General features: G+C 33.5%; 1 protein-coding gene across 1 annotated transcript in view; it reads right to left on the reverse strand.

The window, feature by feature from the left end:
* Nucleotides 1-14,706, reverse strand: part of IL1RAPL1 (interleukin 1 receptor accessory protein like 1) — a 665,062-nt gene that overhangs the window by 245,624 nt on the left and 404,732 nt on the right. The window contains exons 4-5 of the mRNA XM_053969631.1: nt 12,918-13,104; nt 11,714-11,867 (exon numbers count right to left, since the gene is read on the reverse strand). Of these exons, the coding sequence (XP_053825606.1) occupies nt 11,714-11,867; nt 12,918-13,104 (341 nt within the window). The remainder of the gene's footprint in view (nt 1-11,713; nt 11,868-12,917; nt 13,105-14,706) is intronic.

A 14,706-nucleotide genomic window follows, 5' to 3' on the forward strand; every position in this document is an offset into this window, starting at 1 on the left:
CTCCTCTCCTCTCCTCTCCTCTCCTCTCTGTTGATTGGTAATCAGCAAACTCCATTCAAATTTAATGAATGTGTGTGTATATGTGTTTAATTGAAACACCTGAATATTTATTATTAAAAGTACAAGAAGTAAAACTGATTTTAATAGTATTGTGACTATTGTTTTTATTAGAATAGACAAAAAATCACCCAATGTCTCTTAGCTGTAGAATTTTTAACATACCAGCCCACCAATCCAGTACAAACGATTTTTTTGTTTTCTCAAAATCCTTTACAGACTACAGGTTTAACACTGGGTTAGCTTCTCTTTTAATGGTTGAAATTGAAGAAAACAATTTTTTTCCCATCCTAACTTGCTGACAATGCTGAAAGACCTCTGAAAGAATAAATATCCTTTTCTATACATGTTGAAGATACAATCCACATCCTGAAAATTTAACAGTAGTTCAGTTAATTTAACTAGATGTTATCAATTGCCATAAACAAACAAGAATTAAGACCACTTCCAATTCAGTTTTTGAATCGGAATTGCATTTCTTACTCTATTAATTTTATTTACTCTTCCATAATATACATGAGCAGGAGCTACAAGGACCTTCCACACACGTAGTTATTCATTCTGCAACAATTAACTTATTTAAAAAAAACTCTCCGTTCTGCCCACAAAATCCTTTTAAAATACCAAAAGTAAATTTGTCATTTTTCTGTTGACTCTGTATAGTATTTTTAATCAAGTTAATGCAAGGTTTTTGCCCCTTGATACTCTGAAGCACTCAGTTTAATAAGGGAACCAAATCAGCTCATGTTTTCTTAGAAGAGTGACTTTGCCATAAATTCAAAAATGGAAAGAAGAACTTTCAAGTCATGAAAGTCTTTTAATTTGGCCTGTAAGACCCAACCCTCCCATAATTTATCTTATTTGGATTCATTGTCTTTTTTAATAATGTAGCATTTTAAAGAATTGCTGTTTTCAAAGGACAGATCATAAAAAAACCAAGAGTGACAGTTATCATGTGTCTTATGGAACTATTAAGTAAAAACAGGACCCTGAACTTGTATTTATAATATTTTATTCCAATTTATTTATACTACAGTCTAAAGTAAAACACCTTCAGTGCTTTATGCTTTCTGCCCACTCCCTAGCAGGCATTTCTACCTGTATGTCTTTTGAGTGGAGTTTATAAATCTTTGTTCTCTCAGCTTTATGTGCATATCAAAACTACTCTGACAGACCACAAAGATGTTTTTGAACCACATAGACAAGAAGACATCTAGAGCAGAACAGCACAGACATTAGTTTTTGAAAATACGAGATGTAATCTGCCAACTACCATTTATAATATATTAGAATAAGACATTACAGAATACATGCAAAAGCATTTTGAAATGTCCTTGACTTTTCAAAAGCCAGACTAGATCTTTCAAGCATTTTTCTTCAGTCTTTGGAGCTTCTCTTAGTAAGAGAAATAGCTGCATAAGACTATTTCCTATTAAGTGTACAGCTTTTTATTTGTGAATGAGAATAGGAAAAACAATAAATGCTTTTCCTCTTGTGATCACATAATCTCTACTAATTGTCACGTAATCCACATTTTGCAAGTGTCTTTTCTTCCTAAATCTCTGTTCCTGCTCTCCTATTCATCCTAATAAACTGTCACTGCTTAAATGTAAGCAAAAAGTCTAGACAGTGCTAGTTGTATGAAAATGACAAACAGTTCACCTAGCCTTAATTTTTCATTTTTCCTGGTGGTGTTGGAATAACTCCTCAGAAAACTGAATTTACTTATAAAAATATAGATATTAAATTAAAAGGATAAAAAAGCATATGCAACCCACACAAAGGAATGAACCTATTTCTATTTAAATGAGCTTATCACAATGCATTTTTTGCCCTTTGTCTCGTTATTCATGAGTGACTTTTTGAATTCTGAACACTAGCTCAAAAATTCTGAAAAACCAATGGAATTTTCTTGAAGGAACAAAACACCTGAAAATTTAAAACAGGATGTCAGCAAGGCTCTGCCACTGCATGGAGGGGTGGCTGCTGGGCTGGAGGCTGTGGCCAGGTGGGAAGGTGCTCACTTTGCCCTGCAGGAGCAGTGCTCCTTGCTTCGTCAATCTCAGGGGATTATTTTTGTGCTGCCTTTCTTCCCGAGACTTGGCTCTTCCACTGCTGCTACCCGAGTTCTGCCCAGGGCAGAATGGGCAGATGGGTGGCTTGCTGGAGGGCAGGAACAGCCAGAGCAGTGTTTGTGGGGAGGCAGCATGGCCCCTCAAAGGTACCTCCTGCTGCTGCACATCTTAGATGTGGCACCAAGACCCAAAATGTGTCGCTGGTTTGTGCGTTCCTGGGGCAGGTGGGCTTGGGCCACCAAAATCACAAACTGAGAAGCAATTACCAACTGCAACATACAATGATAGGAACCTTTCAGTGAAAATGCAAAGAGTCAGAGGGTCTAACCATGTTCATATTAGAACAGGTCCAGCTTGCAATGCCATAAGGCAGCTGCTGCTCAGGCTCTAGCACCAGGCTCAAAGCTGTAAAGGAACCAGATGTTCATGGCAAGTTGCACTTCTCACTTGGATGTGCATGGAAGAGACAAGGTTTCCTGGCAGAGCTATACAACAAGAAAGTAAAAATCACCTCTCTCCTCAGTTCTTTACCCAGCTGGGCAATAGAGACTATTGATAGCAACATTAAAAATGCCCTGTTAGGAGACATGTTTAAGTACTGAACAGAAATAGGAGCTTGAAATAAATTTACCATCTCTACACTGAAGCATTATAACCCACATACTTTAGAATAAAACATTTATTCTGTTTACTGCAGCTCTCAAACCAAAACCTTTGTTTTCAAAGAGGACTCATTTTTCTTTAAATTTAGTTGGTGTTGAATTGAGAACAGTGAAGTATAAAAGGAAAGCTTCCTTGTCATCACAATCATAATTTTCAATAAAGCACAGAACGAAAAAGGGAAACCCAGTGTTACACGTGAAACACAGTTTATTCTAACTGCCAAAATTATTCAAAACAGAAATATTTTAATAAAAAACCCTATACTTATTTTGCACATTGCAGCTAGCTTAAAGAAATGCATGCTGTGATTCCATCCTAAGGAAACTTAAATACCATGAAAAATAATAACAGTAATGTTGCTTTAGACATATCAATATAAAAGAAATATATTTTATTAGACCAACTGGTATATTAAGCCCCTGAGATTTAAAGACAATCTTCTACATCCAAAAGCTTGTCCTTTTTTTCCCCCAGCTGTACATCTTGTTTAAAAAACAAATAATATTTCTACTACAGATTTGTACTTGTCTGCTTTGAAAAGCTGACATGAAATTTTATGCTTATTTTATAACAAGAAAATATTATGTAGAGCCAGCTTCCTATTTCCAAAGGTTATAACCATAACAACCAAAACCTTAAAGTAGGATTCATGTGATTTAGATGCCTACATTCCAAATCTACATTTGAGTTTGTCAACTAAAGCCCTTGGATAGTCAAGAGATGGAAATGGAATTCTGTAAAACTCAGCTCATCTGATGTTCCATGTGTTGGCACAAAGAGGGCATCAGTCACACAATGGAATTGCCAGGAGGAGCAGCCAGCTCATATGTCAGTGGGTATAAATATTAAACTTAGGTGAGAGGAGTCTTACCTCTTAGGGAAAAAAAGTACACAACAAGTCATGTATGCACCATAAATAAACCTTCCACAACTTGAGTAAAATTAAGCTATGGGACTAGTAACTCCACAAAGGGCTTGTTAAGGGCTAGGAATGTTCGTTGTCATATTGAGTGTCTGGAGAAATATAATCCTCTTGTTGAACGTGAGAAGAATGCAGTGAGGTGAAACGGAATGATTTAGAAAGGGAACAAACTCACAGGCATCTTTCTACTCTAGTTCTTCCATCTACACTTTGCTTAAAGAATGTGGAGGAAATTCACTGATTTATATCGCTCCTCAGTCATATTTCTATGAAATTTTAGCTAATATTTTTAAATTAATCCAGTTCTGGGTGTGAATGTAATACTCCAAAGCAAAAGGAAAAACTGCGTTATAGAAATGGAAAAATGCTGGTTCCAGTTTCTTTTTCATATTCAAACAATTATTGTGTGTTATCACGATCACACAGAAGAAAAAAAAAAAAACAAAATGGTGAAATTGTTTTCCTATATTAAGCTCTCACATGGATAAGTAAAGCATCAGAGGTTAAATTATTACAACATTTTGATTATTTTGCTTTAGTAATTTCTATTCCCTTTAACATACCTTTAATTTTTAAACTTTTCAGATAAAGTACCCTAGAGTTATTTCTCTTGACTGCTGAATTTTAGTTCTATTTTTTCCAGTTTTTTCCAGTTAGTCAGTAGGTGTTTTACCCAAATTTATTCCAGTAAGGACTGAAAAAAACTGTTTTACAAAGTGAGTACACTGGGAGGAATTATAATTTCAGACATTCAGAATTAAAATCTGTACTTTATAGTTAAATAGAAATAGTTGGGCAGGTTTTTCCTTTTTATTATGGTAAAAAAAAAAATATTTAATCTCTTGTTCATCCTGTTTTGGAGGGTCACTATGCAGCTGCCATGCATTTTGCCTGTTACTAAAGCATGAAGAAAGAATATTTAAATTACCATTATAAAATAGTTTCATTCATTAGTTGAAAGAAATTGCATGACAGAATAACCAATAAAACATCAGGGTAATTTTCAGAGCTGGATTTTTTAAAATCTGATTTCAATTTTTAAAATTAACATCAGTTCTGATCTTTCATAACCAGAAAGTCAAGATGAAATTAAGTCAATAGGCAAAGATGAAATTTAAGTCAATGGGCAAATGGACACCAATTTCAGAGAAACTAAGATTTCATCTTGATTCACACTTGTAATAGAATTGCAAGTAAAACTTGTTTCTTAAATTTGATATGCACTGTTTTTCTATTGTTTATATACTATGATATTTTTGGTAATTAATTAATACTATGAGACAACAGCATGAATGAAAAGGCTTTTTTTTCCTTGGGGGGGTTGGTGAATGGGAGATGACACTATTTCTGAGGATGTCAATACTCTTTGAGAGAAGTTGCACTTTTAATACAGTGGAACACATATTAGATACCTTCTAAATGATTTTGAGGCTACTATTCTGTTAACACACGTCCCCATGTGATATTACTGCTGTTAAAATGAGGCGTCTTTCCTTTTATTCTGTAAAGAACATTTTTCTGCTTCTAAAAACAATTCCAATGATTTCAGGTACATGTATTATCTGGAATTTCTCTCTGAACATATGTATTACCCATACCATTTTGTTTAGTAGTTCTCAGTTTAGAACTTGCCTAAGCCATTTGAAAGACACTGAAAGCACAGGAAAAATGGTCTCCATTTTAAAGCTAAATATTCAGTCAGTTTCTAAGAATGTATACAGTTTTTAGGATGGGGGCAACAGAAGGTCCTTATGCTATTGTACTGGTACATTTTATACTCTGGTTTATTAAAGCACCATCCTAGAAGACTCCACTGTACATATAAATTATCTAAAGTAGTATAAGTATAAGCTTTGGAAATTACAAATGCTGAGTTAGGACAGTATTGGTGGATTTAACATACTCTAGGGGAATGTAAAAGTAAAATGAAGTCTTCTAATTCCATAGCAATAACGTGAAACATTAACATTCACTATAATTTATCTGCTTTTTAAAAGGTTGTTTAACAAGCATCTTGGGTGCCTTAAGAACAGATTTATTTAATTTCGTGAGATATTATTGAACTACAAGTTTATATGTCTTTTATGTCTTTAGTACTCACTAACACATTTTTGTGATAAATTTTTGCCTGCAAAGTCTTTCTCTCTGTAGAATTTAGTTCATCTTAAAAACCTCGCTACACTAAGCTGAAACAATCATCCTGGTAAAAACATTCACTCACATTGTTTTTAATTCAATATTCTCATATGACTCATGAAGAAAGGGAAATTGACTCACACAAGCAAACTTCCATTTTGGAAATGTCATTTCCCTATTTTTTTTCCGTCACCTGATGTAGAAAATCAAATTTGTTTGGACTTATTATTTTACATTAGTCTTTAACCTTACACACAAAGCCAAAATTGAAAAAAAATCTTCAGGAAAAAAATAGTATAAGTTTAAAAAGACATCAGGTTTATAATAACACTTAGAAATAAGCAAAATTGCTGTAAATTTAACAATAGTATTCACGGTAATGCACTGCACTTCTCGCATAATATCTAATTTGTTAATTTAAGTGGAATTCTTCATTGTGATTATGGACTAAGATTTCTTCTATTTCTTACCAATTTTTGAAACATCCCCCTAACTTTTACTGTCACTGCATTGTCCATGGGGAATACAGGAAGAGTCACGACTGCATCATCAGCTACTAGTGGCCACATCCTGGAGGACTTTTGGCAAATAACAGAAAGAGAGCAGTATCCTGTGCTTTCTGGACATTGTCTAGAATGATGAGCATATAAACACATTGTCCAAAGGGAACAAATTATTCATCAGGTCTTTATTCATCTGACCACCCTGCTTTGCCTACTTCTTTGAATTACGTTCTAGAGGATCTTCTCTCTACCCTAACTACGATAGGAATAATCTCTAATAAATAAAACTGGTCTTTGTGAGCAGCATATGACAAAGGAAGAAATGTCAAAAGGTCACCAGCAGCAAGGTTGGAAATCTGGAATTTTTTTCTCCCTTTAACTTTTGCATCTCTTTGTCAAAGTGCTGGTTTTCTAATTCATCATTTCAATTTATAACAGAGAGTACATGACATCATCTTCACTTCCTTTGAAGTAAAATACATAAAGCTTTGCTCCTTGCTGTCTTCATATAAGGCTGGTTTTGAAAAACCCTCTAAACCTATTTACAATAAATATGTTAAATGAACATTTATAGAGAACATTTACCAAACATTGACATAATGTTTTGATTATTATTACTCAAATACACACAGGAAATTAATTTAGACCCTTGTTTTTAGGCGCATTAAAATGATTGCACTATAAAAGAAAATCACTCATTTCTAATTTACAAAAAAAAATCATCCCACTCTTCAGCCATAACTGTTTTAAACCTACAAGATTTTATGCATTTTAAAATGCTAGGTTAGTATTTTGAACATGCTGCTTTCATAATGGGTCTATTGTTTGCTTGATATTTTATTAGTCTTTGCACAGAATAACGGTAAATAGAACTTCTATCTGAGTATGTTCTGGAATTGAATTAAATTAATGATGAACAAACGGAATGAATGTCAGCTCTGATAATTATTAGGATCAGCTGAATCAAGGAGTCACTGGGTGCATTCAATATGGTTCATACCAGTTATTAATGTCAGAAACCAAGCAGAGTCTGTTTCTAAATCTCTAAATGCTTGGAAAACAACTCTCTTTGTTCTTTAATACTTTTCTCACCTAGCACCTGCTAAAAATAAAGAGGAACATACTTATGGCTGCACCTCTCTGCATTCTGATGTATTGAATGTGAAAGAGCAGCACACCTGGAAGAAATTGAAGCCATCTTTTTTGGGGAAAAAATGGTGAACATTTTGTCTTATACAGTTAAAATACAGGCCACTTAAAGCAGGCTTTAACCTTCAATGTATGTGTGCGTGTGTGTCCTGTTTCAGGATTTTTTTTTGGTTTTTATTCACAATATATGGTAGCTAGCTGTATATAAAAGATCCACATGTTTTGAGCTGTGAGGCTAGGTATATAATTTAATCATAATTATTTCTTCATACAATTTATTTTTATAGTGATCTTTTCAGCTCTAAAAACACATACATACATGTAGTCATTTAAGATTTCCCATTATGCTAATGAGGACTAAATCTGTCAGAAAACAAGAGAGACAAAGCTTATTTGATATAACCCAAACTTTAAACAGCACTAAGAGTTGACTACAGCGTAACTGAATGAGAAAAATTACGTTCTGTTTTTTATTGCCTAAAAACATCTAAAGATGAAAAACTCCTGGGTTGAAGACAGAAAAGATTAAACTGGCACTTTCAAGATTATTGCAGAAATTTGTTAAACCAAGCAGGCTGAATTTAAATAATAAAAAAAAAATTACTCTGACAATTTATTATTCCTATAGCTTGATTGTAAACATGCTAGAATCTGTAAATCTAAAACTGTACTCATTCCAGCAGGAGTTGTTTCTAAGGGAACTTCTCAGGGTATAATCATTGAATAAAAAAAACAAAGGGTATCTATGAGGAAAGGCTTCAGGATTAAGAATGAACTGATTAGCTCTGATTCCATCTGCAAGGGATAAGGTTTTCTTACTTCTGACAGAATGGAAAGAAATATTCTAATATTTAAAACTAAAACAGGATAAGTAATGTTCCAACTGCAAGGCTGATGGGGTCTGTTTGCTTTATGATGCTCATGATGTTCACTGCATATGCTATGGCAGTGAGGATGGGTATATTCTCTCTGACACAGGCTGGACTTCATTTGACCTGAAGGAAACCCTTCAAAAACAGAAAGAGTTTGCAAATGTCTTAGTACTATATGTAAAAATAAAACAAAAAACAAAACAAAACAAAAAAATCACTTAAGGAAATTATTTTTGACCCATGTTGTGAACTGTGACTAAATGAACACTATACTTTTCTAATAGGATTCTTTCCCAATAGTAAAAACATTCTTAATTAATTATGTCAGAGACAGCAGGAATGCCTTAATTAAAATTCCACATATAAAAGAAAACCTACTAATCTGAACTGTAAAAGCCTACAAACGACTTTGTACATTGCAGGACGTTGTAGAATGTGTAATTGCATAACCAAAACAAAAAAAAACCTACCAATTATGCTTTTTATGTGAATATTTTGATTAGTTACAAGCTAAAATAATCAGTATATAGTTTTTGTTTTGCAAAACAGGGAATTTCTAGGTTCCATCTCAGAACAATAAAGAAATTTATTCAAATCACTTATTTTTTTACAGATGTTAAAAAAAATTGAAAAAGTTTCCATTAAGATCAAAGGAAAAAAACCCCAAAAAACCCCAAAGCAACAAACAAAAAAGTGAGCCATGAATTAGTTGCTACTCTAAAGGTGTACTCTAAAGGTATACTCAAGGTGACATTGAGTGCTTATAATTTAAGCTAAGAAGAGGAAATTATTTTTTATCATTTTTTAAACAGAAAGGAAATTATTTTCTTCCATGGCTTAGGGGTTTTCAACTACTATACTTAGATGAGATGGATACTACCTATTAAATGAGTTTGATCTTTTTCTAAATGTGTGGATTCCCTTCTTATTTTTCAACTTTAATGATAAGTCAGAATACGAGCCATTGCATGCTTCACTATGAGGCACACAGATGTTTAAGGTGTAAAGCACGGAGGTTATAACAAGAATATACAACACCAATATTGAAAAGAACATGTTTATAATTGCATCTACAGTTAATGGTCTGTAAGAGCAGCAGGTTTCCCTAAAGGAGACAAGCAATTCTGAAAAAAATCATTGCGTGGGAAAAAGAAGGGAATCCTTAAGTGCTGACTGTCCACAGTTGCCCAGAAGGAAGAAATGGTGAGGAACAGGTGTAACAAAAATTAGTACTATGAGTAAATCTATCTGCTTGTTCTGTTTATTCATATAATATTATAAAGATAATAGGAAGATCTACTATACTACTAAAGGAGTCTACTAATTTGGAGGTTGTCCTTAAATCTGCTGGGGTTTGCAGAGGTGGAAATCAAATAGTTCCCTCCCTATGAATTCATTCATTTTTAGCACATCAAAATCAGCCAAGTCTCTTTCTATCTTTGTCTAGTTAAACATTAAATACTGAACTCCTACCTACACTACAAGCGATGAATTATATTTTTTTTAAACTATTCCTACAAATAGTAACATGCTTTTTTTCTTTTTCTTTTCTGTCAGTCTGAGCCTGGTAAAATACTGCTGCGCAGTGGAGCACCAGCCAAAAAAACCAGAAGGGATTACTTAAAGATGCAGTAAATATGTACTTTTGAAATCCAGGTATCAAATATTGCTAAAGATAATTGACATTATTCTGGTATAAATCATACACTTGAAGAATCTTTCTCTGATTTCTTTATATCAGAGTCAATCAAACAGAGTATATGGATGTTTATTGTGAGGTTAATCACTCGACAGTAATTGCCTATCTGTACTGACCAAATAAATCAATATTGTACAACAACAAAGAGATCCTGGTTATTGAGTTTAAATAAATATGATTGATTACTTGAATCTCCCAAAACAACATAAACAATATGATTTCCAGACATATCCAGCAGTGGAAAATTGCATTCCCTGATTGGCCATAATTTCTGTTAATGTGAAGGGAAAATGGGATATGAATGAGCAAACAAAATTTTCGCCATTAAAGAAAACTGTTGTAATTCAACCTAATACTTAACAAAAGTATGTTACTAGTTGCTGCTTGCCTCAGAGTTATATATTAGTTACAAAAAAAAAAGGATCAAGAACAACCCACATAATTATTCTGGAAGACTTTTCTTGGTTTACTAGATATTTTGAAGGTGTAAGAACTTATACAAACAAGCCCGTTTGTCAACCATATAGATCTAATTCACCTCTAATTTGCCAGGAAAATCCTCATTCTGCCTTCTTTTAGGAAATGTATCATGAAACTACTCAGCATTACATAGATCATGGTGCACCCCTTCTTACCATTTTAATCCTATAATTGTAAAAGCCCATTTTTTACCTTACATGTATGTTCAGCTACATGTTTTACATAATTGTAAAATGAAGGTTAGAGGTCTGGTGAGGAATTCAAAATTCAATGGACCATTCTTCACATTGTTCCGCTGCTGTGGACATTACTATTGCAGTATATATTTTGCTTTCATTCATAATGGATTTTAAATATTGATATGGTAGTTTTAAAAGCACGTTATATTAAATGCATCTTATGCAATTGCTGTTTGCTGAATTATAGAGTTTATTCATATTACATAGTTACTATGTGGAACTTAATAGTTCAAAATATTTTCAAAGCCAAGACTAAATAGATTTAAAAAATAATCAGACTAATGTGAAATAGATTAATTGGTAACCATAGCACATGACAATTGAGTTCAGGAAGTTCTTGAACTATAATCTAGAGAAGGTGGGGAGAGAATAACAGGAAAAATGCTCCTGTCCCTCATCATGCACTGCGTAACACTTTAAATGGTCTCACTGGGAAAGAGCTACTGCTCTTGGGTTGTGGCTACAGCTGTTCTCATGTCCAAAGACAATTAGAGCTCGTACCATAGAGTTATTGCTACAGGTATGTTTATGTCCCAAGTAATTTAATCACATGACAGAATATGATAGGCATAATGACTTTTTTTCCCTGTAAGAGGTCACACTTTCTGAATTTACCAGTTCCTTGACCATATTTTCCACTCAAAAAAAAAAAAAAAAAAAAAAAAAAAAAAAAAAAAAAAAAAAAAAAGTGCTGCCCACAAGCTTTTCAAACAGAACAAAACTCAGACTTGCCAAGGTATTACTACACAGATACCACTGTGGAGTATTCAAGACAGTTTTAATGTATCAACCATTCATACCTAAGCACACAGCAAAGATGTGTGCAAATGGCATTACTCAAAACCACACAACTTGAACCACAATACTCAGTGGGGTTTTTTTTTCTAAATATAGGAGATAGAAAGAGCCTGTAATTACCTGTAACTGTCAACTCCGTAGTTCTTCTGACAACAAAGAATCCATATTTTAGCTCACAGGTGTAATTTCCAATGTCATCCTCTCTAACTTCCCGAATGACAAGCGTGTCCTTTTTAAACACAATACTTGATCTCCATGTTTTTGACTTGCATTCCTGTTTAAAGAGAATATAAAACTTCAGGGATTGTGTTCTTACACTTAAAATGGACCACTCTGGACAATGCTGCCCAAAGTAAAGGTGGTTAGTCTGGAGCCTAGGCTAGTTATATATGTATATAAACTAAATATGTAAAAATCCAGTCTATTTAGATGTTGGTTAAAACTAATTTTATCACCTGATTTCATATTTATGCCTCTGGCTAGAAAAGGTAGTTGATTCTTTTGGTGGGTTCTTTTTGACATTAGTTTGCTGAGTTGTTCATATTTAATTTACTTATTTAGCATTACATTTATGTCTTCAATCTATGACTTTTGTATTACCAGCAGCTCAGGCTGCAGAGGATAATTATTTTTTTAATTCAATTTTTAAAAAATAATTATAATTTAAAAATGCAGAGAAACAGAAGATGAGAATGAGGAGAAATGAGGATGCTATATGACTTTCTAAAACAATCTTAGAATCAAAACTCTCTGTACCTAGAAAAGATGCATTCTTAATCTAAAAAAGTATTTTTAAAGAGACAAAATCCAAGATGAAAATGAGCAAATACTTGGCTAGACTTCTCCTATCTTAGATGTGCTATCAGTTAATTTGGACATTATCTTTCCAGGCCACAAAATTTTACTTTTTAGGTAGTAGTCTTGTATACTATAATTCTACTGCACTGCCCACAGGCAACACTACTTGCAAGAACTTGGCCCTTAAGTAATGATCTAGAAAGCATAACACAATATTGAAATAGTTATTGATAAAAACAATGAAATTATATTTGCAAACATAACTTTAAGTATATATGTAGAAATTGAAATTTTGGTAGTATTTGCTGAATTTTATGCTGCAAAATTAAGCTGTTTATTCAGGTAAAGCATACATAGATTTCTCCTACAGTTCGAAGCATTTCAATTTCTCAATTAGTCAATTCTTTTCTACCATTGGTTCTGTTGTCTTTTCTTGAAAAAAGCGTCTTAACACATTTCGATCAAGAGAATCCTAAGAACATAGCATAATATATATTTGAAAGTATAAATGTCTTGCATTCCTTACCTTATACCACAGAATTTCAGGCTCCCTAAATGGAAATAAAAAATCCTCAATTTCAGGACATGAGATTTCCTTGCTTTTGCTAAGTTCAGCTTTTTCAAAATACTTCATCTTTGAATTGTAGCAGAGTCCAGTGTCATTTTCACCCACCGTCAGCGAAATGGACACTTTCATACAGTAAGTTGAGTTTCTGTAATGCAATAAAAATAGAAAGAAAAGTCTAATAAATTGGAACTCAAGCAACACACCAAGAGCCACATATTCATCAGCCCTGAGTATGCCTTCAACCAGAAATGGCAACATTTTACAGATGTTAATTAAAAATAATCTTGTGATTAATTATAGAATGAAGGATGTTTCAATCCAAGGCACTGCCAGTTTGTTGACTGTAGCGTTCAATGCCCATACTCCCAGGAAAAAATGTTTTGCATTACCTACAGACTTCATGAGCTTGTGTTCTCTCCTGAAACTTGTTGCTACATCTGCTTCTGGATGCTGATAAGCAAGGCAGGCAGAAACTAGAGAACTTTGTCTGCCTTCCCACATTCCACTGTGTGATTCAATCAGGCAAAAAGACAAAACTGCTCGAAATGACTTTTTTTTTTTTTTTTTTTTCATTTGAGTTTCCAGGTGGGGAGCAAATGAGTGAATAAAGTTGAGTACTCCCCAGGAGCACAGTCTGATGGTGTAAGATTTCTCTCCTCCTGTTCTGTAAGTTCATTTTACCCCTGGCCTGCTGACAGAGGATCCTGCAGAGAGCACTGAGGAAACATTCACCTCCTTATCACCATTCTCATCCTCTATGAGCTGATTGCTTATTTATAATGGACTATAGTGTGTATCAGACATGGCAGAACCTCAAAGATCAATTTCTTGATATCTTTTTTCTTTTTCTGTTCAATAGGAGGGGATAGAAATACTTAGGGATAAATAGTAAGAACATTTTTTTCAAAAAACTCTAGAGTCCAATTTTCTACAGAAAATGTAACCCTGTAAGTAACTATCAAGTTAGAGAATAGTCTTACAAACGTAAATTTTTGAACAGAATGACCCTTAGCTGTTGATCTAATTTATGGACTTGTAAGGAAAACAAACACAAAATTATTTCCTTATAATGAAGAAGTCAGTATAATTTGTTTCCATGTTTGAGAATCTGGCTGTATAAAGCAAATAAGGTTGTTTAAGCTTTATGCAAGACAAAGAGAGGATCCACTGAATATGGATCACTCTTGCTGCATTTAAGCTGGTAAAGAGCCAATTCCCATTCTTACCTGTACATGCAATTGAAAATCACTCACTTTTAAAAGAATATTTTTTCATTAGTGTAAATTATGCATTAGTGTAAAATATTTCTCCATTAAGGTGTTACTTGGAATATTTTATTTATTTGGTTTTTTATCATCTGTCTTGAAAAATATCATAAAAAGTTCACTTAATTCTGTTTTTCCAAATTGGTAAAATGCTTTTTCTTTGTTCTTGGAAGAATCATCCCTTGGAAACAGGTTCTGAACAATTCATCAAACTCTGAGGTTTAAGAGTAAACTAACTAGATGGGAGTGTCCTGTTATAGGATGACAGGGAGCAGTATATAGGGAGCTGTTTATCTGTACAATTTCACAGTTAAATATTCTCTTTAATTCCTTTCTGTATGTTTAAGCATCATGTTTAGTTCATGTTACTGAATCTCATTATTTAAATATTTCTAGAAGGACATGGCAGGGGAAAAACAAGGAAGGACAATTTATTGTCTTCCCAGTCTCTGAAGAAGCAAGGTTAGTAAAATTTTTGCATA

Source organism: Vidua macroura, chromosome 2 (assembly GCF_024509145.1).
Source record: "Vidua macroura isolate BioBank_ID:100142 chromosome 2, ASM2450914v1, whole genome shotgun sequence".
NCBI classification, from domain to species: Eukaryota; Metazoa; Chordata; class Aves; order Passeriformes; family Viduidae; genus Vidua; species Vidua macroura.